This window comes from Rhinopithecus bieti, unplaced genomic scaffold (genome assembly GCF_001698545.2).
Source record: "Rhinopithecus bieti isolate Rb0 unplaced genomic scaffold, ASM169854v2 scaffold_13400, whole genome shotgun sequence".
In the NCBI taxonomy this organism is placed as follows: Eukaryota; Metazoa; Chordata; class Mammalia; order Primates; family Cercopithecidae; genus Rhinopithecus; species Rhinopithecus bieti.
In genome coordinates this window covers 5,546,329-5,568,157 of record NW_016807991.1, presented here as the reverse complement: position 1 = coordinate 5,568,157, position 21,829 = coordinate 5,546,329, and the positions used below count along the sequence as shown (strand labels likewise).

At 42.5% G+C, this 21,829-nt stretch overlaps 1 protein-coding gene across 1 annotated transcript in view; it reads left to right on the top strand.

Annotated features, from left to right (window-relative positions):
- NFX1 (nuclear transcription factor, X-box binding 1) overlaps positions 1-21,829 on the top strand; it is an 85,806-nt gene that overhangs the window by 57,112 nt on the left and 6,865 nt on the right. Inside the window, exons 13-19 of the mRNA XM_017884597.1 lie at positions 1,678-1,744; positions 2,474-2,573; positions 7,056-7,286; positions 8,124-8,197; positions 9,899-10,000; positions 10,664-10,705; positions 21,242-21,340. Coding sequence (XP_017740086.1) covers positions 1,678-1,744; positions 2,474-2,573; positions 7,056-7,286; positions 8,124-8,197; positions 9,899-10,000; positions 10,664-10,705; positions 21,242-21,340 — 715 coding nt within the window. The remainder of the gene's footprint in view (positions 1-1,677; positions 1,745-2,473; positions 2,574-7,055; positions 7,287-8,123; positions 8,198-9,898; positions 10,001-10,663; positions 10,706-21,241; positions 21,341-21,829) is intronic.

Below are 21,829 nucleotides of genomic sequence, written 5' to 3'. Positions count from 1 at the left end.
AAAAAAAAAAAAAAAAAAAAAAAAAAAAATAGAGGCCAGGCACAGTGGCTCGTGCCTGTAATCCTAGCACTTTGGGAGGCTGAGGTGGGCAGGTCACTTGAGGTCAGGAGTTCGAGACCACCCTGGCCAACATGGTGAAACCCTGTTTCTACTAAAAATACAAAAGTTAGCCAGGCATTGTGGCAGGTACCTGTAATCTCAGCTACTCGGGAGGCTGAGACAGGAGAATTGCTTGAATCAGGGAGGCAGAGGTTGCAGTGAGCCAAGATTGTGCTACTGCACTTCAGCCTGGGCAACAGAGTGAGACTCCATCTCAAAAAAAAAAAAAAATAGAAAAAAAAGGCCAGGTGCAGTGACTCACGCCTCTCTTTGGGAAGCCGAGGCAGGTGGATCACCTGAGGTCAGAAGGTTGAGACTAGTCTGGCCAACATGGTAAAACCCTGTCTCTACTAAAAATACAAAACTTAGCCTGGCATGGTGGCGGATGCCTATAATCCCAGCTACTTGGGAGGCTGAGGCAAGAGAATCACTTGAACCCAGGAGGCAGAGGTTGCAGTGAGCCGAGACTGCGCCATTGCACGCTAGCCTGGGTAACAAAGTGAGACTCTGACTCAAAAAAATAAAATAAAATAAAAAGTTTGAAATTAAATAATCTATTATGTGTCACCTCCTAAGAATTATACCTTACATGTATTTCTCAGGGTCTTTTGCCATGTGCAAATATATATGTTTGCATTTTTTCCCCAAAATAAAAGTGGGATCTTACTGAACTGAATGCTTTTAACTAGCTTTTTTTCCTCTCTTATTATTATATGTTTAATCTGTCGCCTTGTCTGTATTTTTTTTTTAATATAAATTTTTAATGGCAGTTGAGTGTCCTGTTACATGGATGGTCCATAACTTATTCAGTCAGTCTTGTGTTGCTGGACATTTCAGTGTTTCCAGTTTTTCTCTGATAAACTGCTCAGATACCAGACCAACAACAACTTGACATCACTTAGTTTCTGTATCTGTCAAGTCCAAGTCTAGTTGCTGGCTTTCCTCTATCACCATACTGGGCCCATAATTTCATTTTACCAAATACCAGAGGCAAACCTGAAATAATTCAGGGGACCAGATTTGATACCCACAGTTAGTCTGGCAATATGATTCAGACTTAAAACTAGAAAACCAGCTCTTGATTTTTTAAGTTAATGGAGTAAAACAGAACTTAAATTCTTTTCTTTTTTTTTTTTTTTGAGACGGAGTCTCACTCTGTCACCCAGGCATGAGTGCAGTGGTCGGATCTCAGTTCACTGCAATCTCCGCTCCCGGGTTTACACCATTCTCCTGCCTCAGCCTCCCGAGTAGCTGGGACTACAGGCGCCCGCCACCTCGCCTGGCTAGTTTTTTGTATTTTTTAGTAGAGACAGGGTTTCACCATGTTAGCCAGGATGGTCTCGATCTCCTGACCTCGTGATCCGCCCGTCTCGGCCTCCCAAAGTGCTGGGATTACAGGCTTGAGCTACCGCGCCCGGCCTTAAATTCTTCATTAAGTGGAATGTTCCCTCCTTCCTTGGGAATCTTAGGATAGTCCTCCCAGCATAGTTTGAAAGCTCCTCCTGTGGCATTCATACCAGCATGAAGTACATGCCCAGGCCAGTCCCCACCCGTTCCCTCCTTTACACTTACTTGCAGGTGTTACAGATGAAGCCCAAATCCTGCTGGGCAAGATCCATAGTAAGAACTTCACCATTTGTGAATTGTGTTGTTTTAGCCTATTTTGTTCCCCATTCATTTCCATTTTCTTTAAGTGTTTACTGTATTTCTAACATGGTGTCAGACACAGAGGGAACTTCAGAGGAAGAGAAAAATACCCCGTGACCATGAGGTTCTTACGTTCTCCCTGCGAGGAGGAGAATGGTTGTTCAATACACATGATACAACCACCCTTCACATGCAGATGGGCTAAATAATGTGGCAGCAACCCATCTGTGTAGGAACTGAGACACCAGGAAGTGTGAGGGAGCTCAGGCTAGAGTGTAGTCAGCCAAGGAAAGCTTCATTGTAGGAGGTGAGTTTTGATGAACTTCCCCTTATAAGCAGTAATGAAATTGGAAGGAATCAGCGGAAGCATTTTAGATGGAATTAATAGCAAAGATATCTAAGCAGAAGTGAGCGGTTGCTGTTAAGGTAGGGCCAAAAGAATGACATAGTAGAATTGGATGGACCACATGGCTGTGCTGTAAGAGATGAGATGAGAAAGCTGCCTCCTCTGCTTCTGTTTGGGCATGTCTCTTCCGCCTTGGTTGGGTTTCTTTTTCTCACTCATGCTTGTCCTTCAACACTTTAACATAAAGTCAGGTACTTTTTACTTTCCTGTGACCATTTTTTAAAAGTACTCCCAGTTTCTGAATGTAAAAGTTTCATGCCGTATGCCATTTATGTGATGTATAATGGTTTATGTGGCTTTATTTCGAAAGTATTCCTAAAGTTACCTTTCTCTTTCTGCAGTATATCATTCTTGTCATAGTGAAGAGAAGTGTCCCCCTTGCACTTTCCTAACTCAGAAGTGGTGCATGGGCAAGCATGAGGTAAGTTTTCTCTCTCAAGTGCTCATTGTTCCAGGCAGAGCTTCATGGTTTTAGTACTTAAGAATTGTTAGTCTCATTGTTTCTCAAAGTAAATACATTCAGAAGTAGAAGCTTTCCATTGCTTAAAAATTTTTTCTTAAGATGTAATTTGCATACAACAGAATTTACCCTTTTTATTGTACAGATCCATGAGTTTTAACAAAAGCATACGTACCATCAAACCACTACCACAATCAAGATGTAGAACAGTTCAGTCACCCCCAAACATCCTTCATGCCCCTGTGTATTCAGTGTCCCCAATTCCAGTCCCTGAAAACCAATGATCTGTTGTCTGTTCCAATCATTTTACTTTAAAACACCAATTTTTTGTTTTTAATAACCACCTTATTCCTGCAAAAATGGCAGTAATCAAAAAATAATAGATGTTGGCGTGGATGTGGTGAAAAGGGAACACTTTTACACTGCTGGTGGGAATGTAAACTAGTACAACCACTGTGGAAAACTGGCGATTCCTTAAAGAACTAAAAGTAGATTTACCGTTTGATCCAGCAGTCCCACTACTGGGCGTCTACCCAGAAGAAAAGAAGTCATTATACGAAAAAGATACCTGCACACGCATGTTTATAGCGGCACAATTCACAATTACAAAAATGTGGAACCAGCCCAACTGCCCATCAATCAACAAGTGGATAAAGAAATTGTGGTGTATATATATATATATATACACGTACCATGGAATACTACTCAGCCAGGAACGAAATAATGGCATTCACAGCAACCTGGATGGATTTGGAGACCGTTATTCTAAGTGAAGTAACTCAGGAATGGAAAACCAAACATTGTATGTTTTCACTCATAAGTGGGAGCTAAGCTATGAGGACGCAAAGGCATGAGAATGATACAGTGGACTTTGGGGACTCTAGGGAAAGGATGGGAGGCGGGTGAGGGATATAAAAAACTACACACTGGGGCCGAGCATGGTGGCTCATGCCTAGAATCCCAGCACTTTGGGAGGACGAGGCAGGCAGATTACGAGGTCAGGAATTCGAGACCAACCTGGCCAACATGGTGAGACCCCATCTCTACTAAAAAAATTAGCTGGGCATGGTGGTGCATCCCTGTAATCCCAGCTACTTGGGAGGCTGAGGCAGGAGAATTGCTTGAACTTGGGAGGCAGACGTTGCAGTGAGCCAAGATTGTGCCACTTGCACTCCAGCCTGGGCAACAGAGCAAGACTCCGTCTCGAAAAAAAAATAAATAAATTTTAAAAACTACACATTGGGTACAATGTACACTCCTCAGGTGATGGGTGCACCAAAATCTCAGAAATCACTACTAAGGAACTTATCCATGTAGCCAGACACCACCTGTTCCCCAAGAACTACTGAAATAAGAAAAAGGAAAAAAAAAAATCACTGATCATAGGTCACCATAACAGATAGAATAATGAAAAATTCTGAGATGTTGCGAGAATTACCAAAATGTGACGCAGACACGAAATGAGCATGTGCTATTGGAAAAGTGGAACAGATAGACTTGCTGGACACAGGGTTGCCACAAACTTGCAATTTGTAAAAAATGTGATATCTATGAAATGCAATAAAGTGAAGTCCTATTAAAAAAATGCATATTTATTGTACAGTTGAAAAGATTTAATTCTGCTACTGAGAACGAAATACTCTAACATTCTGGCATATAAACCACCAGACGTGATACACATTTTTCCTTGCTCTGATTAAGATGATACTGTTTTCTACATTCCAACTGTCCTATACCAAAAAAAAAAAAAGATACTGTTTTGTAACCTGCTTATTTTGCGTCATGATGTATTGGCCAACATTTCATGAAACTCTCTTGACATCTATAACAACATGCCATATTCTTTTATCTTCATGGACGTATATTCCTCCGCTGATTTCCTGTGGGTGGTTCTCAAGTCCTTGGTATTTATTCTTTTCTATGTATCTCACCTTTTCCAGTTTATCCATTCTAAAACATCAGTGTGTTATCTTTGTGTTGATGGCTTATTCAGACTTCATTCAACAGAGAATGAGTATGAGTACCTACTATGTGCTAGGTAACAGGCTAGGTTTGGGTGATTTGAAAGTGAACGAGACTAACCCTTGCCCTTATGAAGCCTTCACTTTGGGTCAGGAGGCAGGCATGAAAACAGACAATAGCAGTAATGTGGGAAATACAGAGGGCTAAGGAGGATAGAAGGGCTCTCCAGGTATTTTGCAAGAATTAACTTCCTAAAGGGTAGCGAGAAGAAAGCAATGTGGAGAGGATGACAGGGCAGAGCATCGGCGAAAATTATCCCCATTGCCCTGGTAGTAGAATACGTAAGTGTTTAATGATTGAGAACTACATTCCACCAAAATATGGATTCCAGTGCGATGGGAAGCATGTATGTCCTAGATGTTGGAGGTATCTTCAAGGGAGAAGTTGTGTGTCACTGCAGTAGAAGTACATCCCTCATTTCGAGGGTTCATGAAAGAATTTGAGTGAATATATAAGACTAGCCTTTGGTCCTACAAGAGTAAAATTTCAGCAGCTTTTTCCTATGGTGAGGAAGCCTGGGAACAGGCCATTTTTCAAGAAAAAAAAATGAGTTGGGGGTTCCATGGCCTGTTTTCTCTAAATTTTTTAAAGGACAGGACTGCCTGAAGTTGTGGAGACCATGAGTTGGGAGACATGAGGAGAGTTAAGTATTTAATTGCAGAAAACAGCCTTCTAGCCTGGGCAACCAGTGGGATCCTGACTACAATAATACAAAAATTAGCTGGATTTAGTGGCATGCCTGTATGCCCAGCTACTTGGAAGGCTAAGGCAGGAGGATCACTTGAACCCAGGAGTTCAAGGCTGCAGTGAGCCATGATTGTGCCACTGCCCTCCAGCCTGGGCAACAGAGCAAAATTCTGCCTCAAAAAAAAGCAAAACAGGCTGGGCACAGTGGCTCACGCCTGTAATCCCAACACTTTGGTAGGCTGAGGCAAGTGGATCACGATCACCTGAGATCAGCAGTTTGAGACCAGCCTGGCCAACATAGTGAAACCCTGTCTCTACTAAAAATACAAAAATTAGCTGGGCATGGTGGCACACACCTGTAGTCCCAGCTACTTGGGAGACTGAGGCAGGAGAACCGCTTGAACCTGAGAGGTGGAGGTTGCAGTGAGCTGAGATCGCGCCATTGCACTCCAGCCTGGGCGACAGAGGAAGACCACCTTTAAAAAAAAAAAGCAAAATCAAACAAAAAAATGGCCCTCAGTCTCAGAACCCTGGGCCAAGGTTGCCTTCCACCCCCGCGTCTATAAGAGTTAGTCTATTGACTTTGCTTTAGCAGTTCAGAAAGGAGGGAAAAGATCATCTGCCCCTCCCAGTTAGTCATAGCATTTTCAAGCACTCCCTAGTTATCTAGTTACATTTGTTTGTTGTCACTTTGGAAAGTTTATGTCCCAGATCACATTTTTGGCTTCTGCTACAAATCCTTTTGAGTCATAACAGAGATTATTAAATAAAGTTAAGGTTTGTTTTCTTCATCTCAAACTAACCTTTCAGACTTTGAAAATCAAAGTGATTTTTTTCCAGATAAATAGAGCTTTTTTAAAAATACAGCTTTTAAGCCGGATGTAGTGGCATGTACCTATGGTCCCAGCTAATCAGAAGACTAAGGCAGGAGGCTCACTTGAGCCCAGAAGTTCAAGTCCAGCTTAGGCAACATAGTGAGACCCTGTCTCTAAAAATTAAAATAATAATAATTCTTATTTTAAAAACTGGGCTGAGTGTGGTGTTTCACGCCTGTAATCCCAGCACTTTGGGAGGCTGAGGCAAGTGGATCACTTGAAGTCAGGAGTTCAAGACCAGCCGCCTGGCCAACATGGCGAAACCCAGTCTCTACTGAAAATACAAAAATTAGCTGGTCATGGTAGTACACACCTGTAATCCCAGCTACTCGGGAGTCTGAGGCTGGAGAATCCCTTGAACCCTGGAGGTGGAGGTTGCACTGAGCCCCGAGATGGGCGCCACTATACTCCATCCTGGGCAACAGAGTGAGACTTCCTCTCAAAATAAATAAATACAAACCATTATTGCCAGATGCAGTGCCTCACACCTGTAATCTCAGCACTTTGGGAGGCCTAGGCAGGTGGATTGCTTCCACTCAGGAGTTCGAGACCAGCCTGGGCAACATGGTGAAACCCCATCTCTTAAAAAAAAAAATACAAAAATTATCCAGGCATGGTGGCATGCACCTGCAATTCCAGCTACTTGGGAGACTGAGGTGGGAGAATCACGTGAGCCCCAGGAAAGTCATAATCATGCCATTACACTCCAGCCTGGGCGACAGAGTAAAACCCTTTATCAGAAAACAAAACAAACAAAAAAAAAAACCTGCTATAAGCTCAGAAATGTTTTAAGAGAAAGTTAAAACTCACCCCAAATCCCATATGGAGATGAGAATCTGACTACTTCTGTCTCTCCTAGTTTCGGAGCAACATCCCCTGTCACCTGGTTGATATCTCTTGCGGATTACCCTGCAGTGCCACGCTACCATGTGGGATGCACAAATGTCAGAGACTCTGTCACAAAGGGGAGTGTCTTGTGGATGAGGCCTGCAAGCAGCCCTGCACCACCCCCAGAGCTGACTGTGGTCACCCATGTATGGCACCCTGCCATACCAGCTCACCCTGCCCTGTGACTGCTTGTAAAGCCAAGGTGGGTATTTCTGGCCACAGATGGAGCATTGACTGTGGTTCTGAGGCTACTAGTGAGTCCAGAACTGTCTACAGTAGCCCCTGGGCATGCATCTTAATCAGGGGTCATTGGTTGCCAAAAACCACAAGTTAGAGAAAGGTAGAGTCAGTCACACAGGTTTCTGCCTGCCAAACTTGGTATGGCCTTTTGATTCAGCAGGTACCCACTGCCACCAGACTACAGTCTGTGTCTCCCTTGGATCAGATTCTCAATAGACACTGATTGTTTACTCCATTTATTTAATAAATGTATAAATGTCTTTTGTGCAAGACGTAGTATGAGGTGCTAGGGATAAATTAGTGAACAAGAGACACATGGTTCCTCACTACCTGATGGGACAGATATTCAGTTATTGCTTAGATAACTAACTATGGCTGTGGTGTCATGAGGGAGTAGTTTAAGCCTTGTGGAGGGGCTATGAGAGCAGGTAAATGGGAGTTTTAGCCTGGTCTAAAGGATCAAGTGTGGCCACCTTGAGGAGGTGGAGTTGGCTAGGCCACAGTTGGGCCTAGGGCAGGCGTCTGTCTCTGATGATAAAAACTTCATCCCAGGCCTGCCCCTTCAGCCAGGATGAAGAGCAGAGGTGGTTTCCAAAAGGGGGCATTGTGGATGGGGCACTTCTAGCATGTCAGCAACTGTGTCAGTTTGCATGTGTGGTTAGCTTCTTCCAGCTTGGAGCGTGGCCACCCACTGACTCTCTAGTCTCTGCTATGGTTTAAGAGAGGATTTAAGAGTGAAAACTGCTTTATTCACATGGTTCCAGTGCGCTAAAAGTCGTTCCATGTCATCTGACTTCAGGTAGAGCTACAGTGTGAATGTGGACGAAGAAAAGAGATGGTGATTTGCTCTGAAGCATCTAGTACTTATCAAAGGTTAGTGTTACTTAAATGTTAACAACTGGTGACCTAGGTGAAACAGATACCTGTGTTTTGTTTTGTTTTTAAAGCTAATCAAGTGAATCAGTGGGAGTGGAGAAGAAACAAGTCTGTAACTGGTTGTGATCAGTTGTAAACACCACTACACAGATACATGTGTTTATCATAGTATCCTTGCACCTTTTCTAAAAGCTGGAAAGGTTTTTTTGTTTGTTTTGTTTTGTTTTATTGAGAGGGGTCTAGCCCTGTTTCCCAGGCTGGTCTCCTACCTTGGCCCCTCAAAGTGCTGGGATCACAGGAGTGAGCCACCACACCTGGCTAGAAAGTTTCTTACATACATTTTTAAGAATCTAGTTTCTCTAGTTCAAAGAAAAAGTGCTGCTTTATGTACCTTTTCTTCCCTAACTTTAGTGTGTAAAATAACTTTTAAATTTTTCCACTTCCTCCTTCCTCTTTCTCTTTTTCTCTCTTTTGGTCATATTACATTGTGAGATAAGAAGGGAAGATGTCCTGAAGTTAGGTGAATTGCTTTCACATCCCACCATTTGTCATTGGCACAGCCAGGGCTAAGCCCTGTGCCCTTCTGGTGTGAGGGTTTCTTTTTTTTTTTTTGAGACGGAGTCTCGCTCTGTTGCCCAGACTGGAGTGCAGTGGCTGGATCTCAGCTCACTGCAAGCTCCGCCTCCAGGGTTTATGCCATTCTCCTGCGTCAGCCTCCCAAGTAGCTGGGACTACAGGCACCTGCCACCTCGCCCGGCCAGTTTTTTGTATTTTTTAGCAGAGACGGGGTTTCACCGTGTTAGCCAGGATGGTCTCGATCTCCTGACCTCGTGATCCGCCCTTCTCGGCCTCCCAAAGTGCTGGGATTACAGGCTTGAGCCACCGCACCCGGCCGTTGTGAGGGTTTCTAATTGTTCTGTGAGGTATCTCTGCAGCTTCCTGAAGTCTTGGGACCTGTGTAGCCATATAGGGATCTGAGTGCTGAGATGGAGATGTCAGAGAATTAATGGTTTAATATATGTATAATATATAATATGTATTATAATTTATATATCATATATATATATGGTTAGATGGGGAGAGGTGCCATGGATATAGGACTTTAAGAGGATGCACACATCAGATTGGCTGTGTTTGAATACCTACTAAGTGCCAAGTGTTGCTCTAGGGAATACTGAGGGTTTGAGTCACCTCTTCGCTTCCCATGTAGCTGCTTTGAATATAATTGAAGAGATATGACATAGATATGTCGGTAGTTCATAGTAGCCGGGCTTCCAAGGCCACACCAGTTTTCATGTGATAGATTTGCTTTTTTTTTGAAATGGAGTTTCGCTCTTGTTGCCCAGGCTAGAGTGCAATAGGGTGATCTCAGCTCACTGCAACCTCCACCTCCCAGGTTCAAGTGATTCTCCTGCCTCAGCCTCCTGAGTAGCAGGAATCACAGGAGCCTGCTACCATGCCCGGCTAATTTTTTGTATTTTTAGTAGAGATGGGGTTTCCCCATATTGGCCAGGCTGGTCTTGAACTCCTGACTTCAGGTGAGCCACCTGCCTCAGTTTCCCAAAGTGCTGGGATTACAGGCATGAGCCACCACACCCGGCCTAGATTTGCTTTTGAAGAGGTCTTCTGTATCCCAAGTATAAGGAGGTTCTTGTGAAACTGCAATGCCTCTTTTTCCCTTTCTTTTTTATATTTCAGAATAGCTGCAATTTCCATGGCCTCTAAGATAACAGACATGCAGCTTGGAGGTTCAGTGGAGATCAGCAAGTTAATTACCAAAAAGGAAGTTCATCAAGCCAGGTAATTTTTAAAATGCATATATGTGCCTCTTTCTTCAATTAGACTTCAATTAGAGGACAGGGTTTATTCATTTATCTCAGTACTTCATAGTAGAGCCTTGCATACATAATAAGTATTCAATAGACAATTTGATGTTGAGACATCCGTTCCATCCCCAATGCATCCTACTCAGGAGATAGCTAAGACTAGAGGAGACTTTTCCAGGCCTCACAGTAAACAAAGGAAGCAGAGACCTATATGTGTTTACCTTAACCCATATGAGAATAGAGAACCCAGAGTGATGACTGTCTCTGGAGTGGGAGATTGGGCTGTTAAGAGGGGCACCTGTGGAGCATTTGGGGCTGAGCAGCCAGGGAACACTCTGAGGCCACTGGAGGACTCCTAGGCCCCATAACAGAGAGGCCATCCCACCTGTCCTTGAGAGGGACCTCATCCAGCCATCCCTGGATTGGGGTCCCTGGGGAAATGGTATTTTTAGGGCAAGGGTACTAACGGTAACTGAAGAGCAGGTGGCCTCACAGGCTGCTTCCTGGCCTGAGGGAATGTTCTTTGGCAAGAGTCAGCTGTGCTTCCAGGTTGACTGAGACTTTCTTTTCTTGCTGGATAAGAGCTGTACAGCCAGTACTCTGATTTTATTTTATTTTTTTTCATTTGCTTATCCAGGCTGGAGTGTGATGAGGAGTGTTCAGCCTTGGAAAGGAAAAAGTAAGTAGTTTCAGTTGCTTTTTTAATCTCCTTGCCCTTGAGCTCTGTGAAATTAATGGAAGGGAGCAACCCTTCAAACATCAAGACATTCACTCAGCACTGCGCTGCATCTTTTACTGTTATCAAAGAGCAAGAGAAATGCCGTTACCAAGAATTGAATTGTCTTAAGGATAATCACTCAGGTGATTTCAGTATATTGAGAAACATGAGCTGTGTGGTTTTGGGCATGATATAAACATCATACCAAGCATACTTGTTCAGGGACTGGCCAGCTTCCTGACTCAGAGAAAAGAGGTTTAAAACGATGTTTAGTGAACTTTTCATTGAAGTTTAGCATACATAGTGAAGATTGGAAGTGTGCAGATCAGTGAATCGTCACTAAATGAATACAGTTGTGTAATTAAGCACTCAGGTGAAAAGATAATTACCAGAACTGTCCCTTGTACTCTACATAAACGTAAAACCTCTATCCTAACTTCTCTTTAGATTAGTTTTTGAACTTTATGTAGGTGATGAAATCATGTAGTTTGTATTATTTTTGTCTGGCTTCTTTCATTACATTTTTGTGACATTCACTCCTGTTGTTGCATGTAGCAATGCTTTATTCATTTTTATTCCTGCATGATTTTTTTTGTATTACTATTCATTTACCCATTCTACTGTTAATGGATATCTTTGTATTAAGTATTAGACTATTACAAATAAAGCTGTTAAGAATTTTTTGTTTTTTGAGATGGAGTTTTGCTCTTGTCGCCCAGGCAGGAGTGCAATGGCATGATCTTGGCTCACTGCCACCTCTGCCTCCCAGATTCAAGCGATTCTCTTGCCTTAGCCTTCAGAGTAGCTGGCATTACAGGCGCGCACCACCATGTCTGGCTGATTTTTGTGTTTTTTTTTTTTAAGACGGAGTCTCGCTCTGTCGCCCAGGCTGGAGTGCAGTGGTGCAATCTCAGCTCATTGCAAGCTCTGCCTCCCAGGTTCACACCATTCTCCTGCCTCAGCCTCCCAAGTAGCTGGGACCACAGACGCCTGCCACCACACCCGGCTAATTTTTTTGTATTTTTAGTAGAGACAGGGTTTCACCGTGTTGGCCAGGATGGTCTCTATCTCCTGACCTCATGATCCATCCACCTCAGCCTCCCAAAGTGCTAGGATTACAGGCATGGGCCACCGCACCCGGCTTGATTTTTCTATTTTTAGTAGAAATGGAGTTTCACCATGTTGGCCGGGCTGGTCTCAAAACTCCTGACCTCAGGTGATCCACCTGCCTCCACCTCCCAAAGTGTTGGGATTACAAGCCACCACACCCGGCCCAGAACATTCTTAAACTTGCTTTGCTCTATATTTCTGTACATTTCTGTTGGATGTAAGCCAGAAGTAGAATTGCAGATTAATAGGGTTTACATATGTTCAGCTTTAGTAGATTCTGCCAGTGTCCAAAGTAATTGTACCAAATTACACTCCCACTAGCAAAGGATAATTCCCATTGCTGTACATTTTTGTCAGCACTTGGAATTGTCAGTCTTTTTAATTTTAGCCATTTTGTAGATGTGTATAACAAGATGTCATTGAGCTTTTAATTTATTTTTTCCCAATGACTTAAGAGATTGAGCACCTTTCTTATAGTTACTGGCCATTGGATAGCCTCATTTTTGAAGTGCTTATACAAGTCCTTTGCTTATTTTTTTGTGCTCTTTTGTATTGATTAGTAGGAATTATTTATGTATTCTGAATATGAGTCCTTTGTTGGCTTTCTGTATACATTGTGAGTGCTTTGTTGCACTCTGTACCTTCATTTTTTACTCTCTTCATGCCTTTTTTTAATCCCAGAAGCTGAAGAACTCTTGATATCTTTTGATAAACAGAAATTTTTATGTTAATATTTTCCAGTTTATTTGAGTTTCTTAATAAGCATTTTCATGTCCTATTTAGAAAATTTGTCTATCCTGAGGCCATGATGATATTCTGTTACTATCTAGAAAGTGTATTATTTTACCTTTCACATTTTAAATCTACAGTTGACCTGTACTGATTTTTTTGAGTATGGATAAGGTGAGTTTACAATTCAGCTTTTTTCCATGCAAATATCCATTTGACAAGTACCAAGATTGTCCTTTTCCCAGCACTCTGCAGTGCCACCTCTGTCATAAATCACCTATAAGCCTGGGCAACTTGGCAAAACCTCATCTCTACAAAAAATAAAACAAAATTAGCCAGGTGTGGTGGTACATACCTGTAGTCCCAGTTACTTGGGAGGCTGAGGTGGGAGGATTGCTTGAACCTGCAAGGCTGAGGCTACAGTGAGCCGTGATCACCAGCCTGGACTATACTCTTGGTGACAGAGTGAAACCCTGTCTCAAAAAACAAAAACAAAAATAGACTGGGCACGGTGGCTCATGCCTGTAATCCCAGCACTTTGGGAGGCTGAGGTGGGTGGATCACGAGGTCAGGAGATTGAGACCATCCTGGTTAACACGGTGAAACCCATCTCTACTAAAAAATATAAAAAATTAGCCGGGCATGGTGGTGGGCGCCTGTAGTCCCAGCTACTCGGAAGGCTGAGTCAGGAGAATGGCGTGAACCCAGGAGGCGGAGCTTGCAGTGAGCCGAGATCATGCTACTGCACTCCAGCCTGGGCGACAGTGCAAGACTTCGTGTCAAAAAATAAAATTAAATAAATAAATAAAAGTATATCAAATATATGTATGTGAGTCTATTTCTGAGCTCATCGTGTTCGACTGCACTAGTATCACACTGTCTTAATTACTGTGCCTTTATAACAAGTCTTAATATCTGGTAGTATATATCCTCAACCATGACTCCTTTTCAATATTGTCTTTGATTATTCTTTATTCTTAGCCCTTTACATTTCAACTTAATGTCTTTTTCATTTATTTATTTATTTATTGAGATAGGATCTTGCTCTGTCACCCATGCTGGAATGTAATGGCACAATCATAGTTCACTGCACCCTTGAACTCCTGGGCTCAAGGGATCCTCGTGCCTCAGCCTCCAAAATAGGTGAACTATAGGCATACACACCACTACGACTGGCTAAGTTTTTTTTTTTTTTTTTTTTTTTTTTTTTGTAAACATGGGGTTTTACTATGTTGACCAGGATAGTCTCAAACTTCTGGCTCAAGCAAACCTCCTACCTTGGCCCTCCAAAGTGCTGGGATTATAAGCATGAGCTACTGTACCCAGCCCATATCCACTTATATTTCACAATTGACTTCTTATAATATATACCCAAGAAACCTGCTGGGATTTTGATTGAGTTGGTATTAACTTGTAGGTCAATTTGCAATCCTTACAGTATTGAATTTTCTAATCCATGAGGAAGGTGTATTCTTGCATTTCATGTCTTCTTTGATTTCTCTCAATGATACTTTATGTTTTCTATATATAGATTTTGTGTTCTGTTGGTAGATTTGTTTCTTGATTTTTGATGCTGCTATAGATGGGTTTTTTCCTTGTATTACTTGTAATTTTTTTTTTTTTTTTTGAGACAGAGTCTCGCTATGTCACCCAGGCTGGAGTGCAGTGGCACGATCTCGGCTCACTGCAAGCTCCACCTCCCAGGTTCACGCCATTCTCCTGCCTCAGCCTCCCAAGTAACTGGGACTACAGGTGCCCGCCACCACACCCGGCTAATTTTTTGTATTTTTAGTAGAGATGGGATTTCACCATGTTAGCCAGGATCTCAATCTCCTGACCTCATGATCCACCCACCTCGGCCTCCCAAGGTGCTGGGATTACAGGTGTGAGACACCATGCCGGGCCAACTTTTAATTTTTTTAAAATTATTATATAATGTGACAAGGGTTTTGTTTATTTTGTTTTGACCAGGTTGACATCCTCAAGAAAAAATACAAATTACAAGGCCTTCATTAAGCAAATGGCTCATGTTTAGAAGTGTAATGGCCGGGCGTGTGGGCTCACGAAAAAAAAAAAACAGCCTGTAATCCCGCACATTATGGGAAGGCCGAGGCGATGAAGTCACGAGGTCAGGAGATTGCGAACCCAAAACTAACCCTGGCTAACGACGGTGAAACCCGTCTCCACTAAAAAATACAAAAAACTAGCCGGGCGAGGTGCAGGGCGCCTGTAGTGGCCAGCTACTCGGTAGCTGAGGCGGGAGAATGGCAGGAACCCGGGAGGGCGAAGCTTGCAGGAGCCGATAATCCTACACGGCCACTGCAGCACCACCTGGGCGCAGGTTGGAGACTGGCTCCTCAAAAAAGAAAGAAATGTGTTACAGAAGATGTTTGATATGCTTCCGCAGGCATAAAATATATCACAGATAAAGCAGAAAAAATTCTATGAATGGCTTTTCTTTTTTTTTTTGATACAGCGTCTCACTCTGTCTCCCAGGCTGGAGTGCAATGGCACAATTACAGCTCACTGCGGCCTCTACCTCCTGGGTTCAAGTGATCCTCCCACCTCACCTCCCAAGTAGCTGGAACTGCAAGCGCATGCCACCACACTCAGCTAATGATTTTTAGAATTTTTGTACCACATCCAGCTAATTTTTTTGTTTTTTTTTTTTTTGTAGAGATGGCATCTCACTATTTTGGCCAGGCTGGTCTCACATTCCTGGTCTCAAGCAATCCTCCTGCCTCAGCCTTCCAAAGTGCTGGGTTTACAGGTGTGAGCCACCACACCTGGCCTAAATTGGTATTTTCTAATTGCTTGTTGCTGGTATTTAGAAATACAATTTATATTTATTGACTTATTTAGCAACCTTACTAAATTCACTTATTTCTGATACTGTAGATTCTTTTGGATTTTGCATGTACACAATCATGTCTTCTAATAATAGTAATTTAATTTCAATTCCTGTTTTTTCTTTTCTTTTTTCTTTTATCTTTTTTCCTTCTTTCCAATTCTTAACTTTTATTTCTTCTTCTTACCTCATTGCACTGGCTAGGGCCTTCAGTATATTGTTGAATGGAAGGTGGTAATAATAGATATTCCTTGGCCGGGCATGGTGGCTCACGCCTGTAATCCCAGCACTTTGGGAGGCTGAAGCAGGCAGATCACTTGAGGTCAAGAGTTGGAGACGAGCCTGGCCAACATGGTGAAACCCTGTCTCTACTAAAAATACAAAAATTAGCGGGCGTGGTGGCGGACGCCTGTGGTCCCAGCTACTGAGGAGACTGAGGCAAGAGAATTGCTTGAACCTGGGAGGCAGAGATTGCAGTGAGCCGAGATCATGCCACCACACTCCAGCCTAGGCAACAGAGCAAGACTGAGTCTCACAAAAAAATAGATAGATAGATAGATAGATAGATAGATAGATACATATTCCTGACTAATCCTCCATCTCTTGGGGAAAACTTTAAGTATTTCACCATTAAATATGATGTCTGCAGTAAGTTATTTGAGGATACGCTATCAGGCATTTATTCAACGACTGGCAAACTTTCTGATTCTAGCAAAGATTGGTTCAATTGAATAGCCCTGCAAAATTCTAATAATTGAAGAATTTAGGTGAAGGGTATACAGAAGTTTATTGTAATATTATCATAACTTGTCCTTGAAATTTGTTTAAGATAAAATGTTAGACAAATGCAGACAAAGTATAGCCCTATTTTACCTTGAAGTTTGACTTTCAACAATTTTAATAGTACCTCTTTACGTATTGTGTAGAGGTAATATGATGACTAGTAGTGCTGTCCAAATTTTCCTTGATTTGACCCTTACAATAACTTTGTAGTGAGTGCTGTTCAAAATCCTTGCCCTTTAGGAACCATCAGTCAGTGTTCTCAGCTGCAGAATGTAAATTAGGAGTCCTAGGTATTCAGAAATGCTATAGTGAATACACAGAAGGTCTCCAAACATGGAAATATACTTTTGGTGGTTGAAAGACATATTGTATACTAGTTAGAGCCAGAGATCTAGAGTCAGATTGTCTGGATTTGAATCCTAGCGTCACAAATCACTTAGCTGTGAGACCTTGGGAAAGTCACATATTGTCTGTAAGCCTTAGTTTCTAAAAAAATCTTTTTTTTTTTTTTTTTTTTTTTTTTTTGAGACGGAGTCTCGCTCTGTCTGCCCAGGCTGGAGTGCAGTGGCCGGATCTCAGCTCACTGCAAGCTCCGCCTCTCGGGTCCATGCCATTCTCCTGCCTCAGCCTCCCGAGTAGCTGGGACTACAGGCGCCGCCATCTCGCCCGGCTAATTTTTTGTATTTTTTAAGTGGAGACGGGGTTTCACTGTGTTAGCCAGGATGGTCTCGACCTCCTGACCTTGTGATCTGCCCGCCTCGGCCTCCCAAAGTGCTGGGATTACAGGCTTGAGCCACCGCGCCCGGCCGGTTTCTTAAAAATCTAGAAATGAGGACAATAGCAGTATTTACCTTCCAGAGTTGTTGTGAGGATTAATACATTAAAATTAAAAATGATACTCATAAAGCTCTTGGCACAAGAGCTTGGCACATAGTAGGTACTCAGTAAATGTTATTGATTAAAACTAGGTATTTTTGAAAGCCTTTTGAATTTCTCCTCAATCTTGGTGATGACATAATGACCCTTACTATATAGATTCTTTCATAAATACACACAAACCTAAGAGAAAAAAAATGCAAATTTAAAGAAAATTCCACCTAAAGTTATATCTATCTATACACACACGTATATACACACATACACCCCTGTGCATATATGTATGTGTGTATGCATGTGTGTATATCTCTATTGTAGAAATAAAATCTAGCAGGCCAAATTCAGCCCACAGACAGGTTTTATTGGTGTTTGAATTTGAATTAGTGGCCAACTAACCAAAACATCAAAAGATCTTCCCCTAGAAATTCTCATGAAAATTTGAAAAGTAAGCCTTTTTTGAAAAATTGGAAGTCTAGCAGTGTGAACCAGATTATTGTGGGAACTAAGCTTGTAAGTGACTTCTGGTGCAGTGTAAATGAAAATTGTACTAAGTGCTAAGCTAAAATCTATCTTTAAAAAAATAAAATAACTGAGTGTTGATGAGGTGCCATGAGATTCAGACACTGATGGCTAGGGCACAAAGTGGCAATTCTGGAGACCACTTACTCAACATTGATCAAGAGTCTTATGTCCATTCCGTGTACCCCACAACTGGAAACATTTTCAAAGCTTTTTGCACAGAGATATTGTGTCCTATATAATATTGAGAAACTGGGGAACTGTTAAAGTTCCACTAAATGGGAAATAATTAAAATATGGGATATACATAATTAGAAGACTGAGCTATGAAAACAGTTAAGTGTGAAAACAAAATAATAATATGAGAAATGCTAACAAGATAATGCTGGGGAGAGGCAAGGAAACGAAGTTTTTTAAATTTTTTTATTAAATAAAAATGGTATATATTTATGGTAATACAGCATGATGTGTATGTATACATTGTGGAATGGCTAAATAAAGCTAATTAGCATATGCATTACCTCACATTCTTATTTTTGGGGGAGGGTGAGACAATTTTGTATATAATAATGGCAGCTACTTAAAATTATAGAGAAAGGCTGGGCACAATGGCCCACACCCGTAATCCCAGCACTTTGGGAGGCCGAGGCGGACGGATCACCTGAGGTCAGGAGTTCAAGACCAGCCTGGCCAACATGTTGAAACCCCGTCTCTACTAAAAATACAAAAATTAGCTGGGCATGGTTGCGGGCGCCTGTAATTCCAGCTATTCGGGAGACTGAGGCAGGAGAATCACTTGAATCCAGGAGGCGGAGGTTGCAGTGAGCGAAGATCGCACCATTGTGCTCCAGCCTGCGCAATAAGAGCAAGACTCCATCTCCAAAAATATATACATATATATATACATAGAGAAAAATGTTATAGTGAAAAAAGGGGCCGGGCACAGGCAGCTCATGCCCATAATCCCAGGATTTGGGTGGCTGAGGCCGGCAGATCACTTGAGCTCTGGAGTTCAAGACCAGCCTGGGCAACACAGCAAAACCCTGTCTCTACAAAAAATACAAAAATTAGCCAGGCATGGTGGCACACTTATAGTTCCAGCTACTGGAGAGCTTGAGGTGGGAGGACGGCTTAAGCCCAGGAAGTTATAGTGAACTGAGATCATACCATTGCACTCCAGCCTGGGCGGCAAGAGCCAGACCCAGCCTCAAAAAAACAATTAGAAAAAAGGGAACACTTATACACTCTTGGTGGGATTATAAATTAGTACAGCAGGCCGGGCGCGGTGGCTCAAGCCTGTAATCCCAGCACTTTGGGAGGCCGAGACGGACGGATCCCGAGGTCAGGAGATCGAGACCATCCTGGCTAACACGGTGAAACCCCGTCTCTACTAAAAAAGACAAAAAACTAGCCGGGCGAGGTGGCGGCGCCTTTAGTCCTAGCTACTCCGGAGGCTGAGCCAGGAGAATGGCATAAACCCGGGAGGCGGAGCTTGCAGTGAGTACAGCAGGCCGGGCGCGGTGGCTCAAGCCTGTAATCCCAGCACTTTGGGAGGCCAAGACGGGCGGATCACGGAGTCAGGAGATCGAGATCATCCTGGCTAACACGGTGAACCCCGTCTTCTAATTAAAAAAAAATACAAAAACTAGCCGGGCCGAGGTGGCGGGCTCCTGTAGTCCCAGTTACTCGGGGAGGCGAGGCAGGAGGAATGGCGTAAACCTGGAGGCAGAGCTTTGCAGTGAGCCCTGAGATCCGGCCACTGGTACTCCAGCCTGGGCACAGAGCAAGACTACCGTCTCAAAAAAAAAAAAAAAAAAATAGTACAGCCACTACGGAAAATAGTATGGAATTTCCTCACATTAAAAATAGAACTACCATATGATCCAACAATCCTATTCCTTGGTATCTGTACAGAGGAAATCAAATCTGTAGAGATATCTATACTCTCACATTTGTTGCAGCACTATTTACAATAGCCAAGATATGAAATCAACTCAAGTGGCCAACATGGCTGAATGGATAAAGAAAATGGGTATATATACAGAATGGAATACTCTTTGGCCATAAAAAAAATGAAACCCTCTCATTTGCAGCAACATGGATGAACCTGGAGGACATCATGTTAAGTGAAATAAACCAGACACAGAAAGACAGATACCACATGATCTCATTCATATGTAGAATATTTTTTTAAAAATTAATACAGAAGCAGAGAGTAGAACAGTGGTTATCTGACTGAGAAGAGGGACCAGGTGGAAAGGGGAGGATGAGGAGAGATTGGTCAGTGGATACAGAGTTACAAATAGATGGTAGTAATAAGTTCCAGTGTGTATTTTGTTGTTGTTTTGTTTTTTGAGAAGGAGTTTTTGCTCTTGTTGCCCAGGCTGGAGTACAGTGGCGCTATCTCAGCTCACTGCAACCTCCACCTCCCGAGTTCAAGTGATTCTCCTGCCTCAGCCTCCCGAGTAGCTGGGATTACAGGCATGCACCACACGCCTGACTAATTTTTGTATTTTTAGTAGAGACGAGATTTCTCCATATTGGTCAGGCTGGTCTCGAATTCCCGACTTCAGGTGATCCGCCTGCCTCGGCCTCCCAAAGTGCTGGGATTACAGTCATGAGCCACCGCACCTGGCCTAAGTTCTGGTGTTCTGTTGCACACTGGGGTGATGACGGTTAACAGTAAGGTGTAGTATATTACAAAATAGCTAGAAAAGAGGCTGCTGTGTATTCTCACCACAAAGAAATAATAAGGTGATGGATATGCCTAATACACTGATTTGGTCATTATACAGCATAGTATATATGTACCGAAACATCAAACTGTGCTTCATAAATATGAAGCAATAACAATGGGTCAATAAAAGTAAAATAATAAAGAAATGTATTTTTTATTATTATTATTATTATTATTATTATGTTTAGACAGAGTCCCGCTGTGTTGCCCTGGAGCACAGTGGCGCAATCTCGGCTTACCACAACCTCTTTCTCCTGGGTTCAAGTGATTCTCATGCCTCAGCCTCCTAGCAACTAGGATTACAGGCATGCGCCACCACACCAGCTAAATTTTGTATTTTTAGTAGAGACGGGGTTTCACCATGTTGGCCAGGCTGGTCTCAAACTCCTGGCCTCAAGTGATCCACCTACCTTGGCCTCCCAAAGTCCTAGGATTACAGGTGTGAGCCACTGCACCCAGCCAAGAAATGTATAAAAATGAAGTGCATATGTTAATAGAATTCTTTACTTTTCAGATTTCTATATTAATTTTAACATTTGTATGTCTATTTTGTGTATCTTATCTTTAAACTAAGCCTCAGAGAAAGTCATCCCCCATTGACCATTCTCAGACCATCCCACACCTGCAAAATCCTCTTCCCCAAATAATCTAAGTCCCCAGTGACTTACTCAGATCCTATGACTTACTCAGATCCTTATAGATCTGTTTTGTTTACCTTCTTTTATGAATACCACCTCATATCCCAAGTTGTTGTTATTCTTTCCTTAATAATGCAGTTTACTGAAATAGAGATAAATAATGCATAAAGAATTTAGGATATAGTAGGCACTTGGTGTTACTGTAAGATAGTTTCCCTCCCACTCCTTTTATTTGCGTACCTCTCTCTCCCTTTCAGGAGATTAGCAGAGGCGTTTCATATCAGTGAGGATTCAGATCCTTTCAATATACGTTCTTCAGGGTCAAAATTCAGTGACAGTTTGAAAGAAGATGCCAGGTATGTAACTTGTTCCCTGCTTTCTTAATTGTGGCTTGTCAGAGGGTTTGGTCTTTTGAGATGTCATGACTAATATGTGCTCCTCCTGTGATTAAGCCAGTTCAAGTTTATTTGTTTATCTAGTGTAAAAGATTACATGCTGTTTAATAAATATCCTTCTCTTGGTTTTTCGAAACTGTCCCCTTAAAGAACTGAACTTGGGGTAGGTTTGAGGTAAGAGTTTGGATGGGGCGGTGCTAAGAGTTTGGGCCTCCCAAGGGCTAGACTAGACTAAATTGGAGGATCTCTGGGCTTCATTCCGCCTCTGTCCCCCTGAGTCTCACATTTGCATGAGTTCTCACTTGGAGCTTGTAACAGCTCTTATTTTTCTCCTGGAGTCCCTGGCCCTCCAATGGCTATTTCTCCTTTCATCTTCTCATTTCTTACATTTTTCTCTTTTGTTCTTTCTTCCATCACAGTCATCCTTCTGTTTTCTGACAATTCCTAATC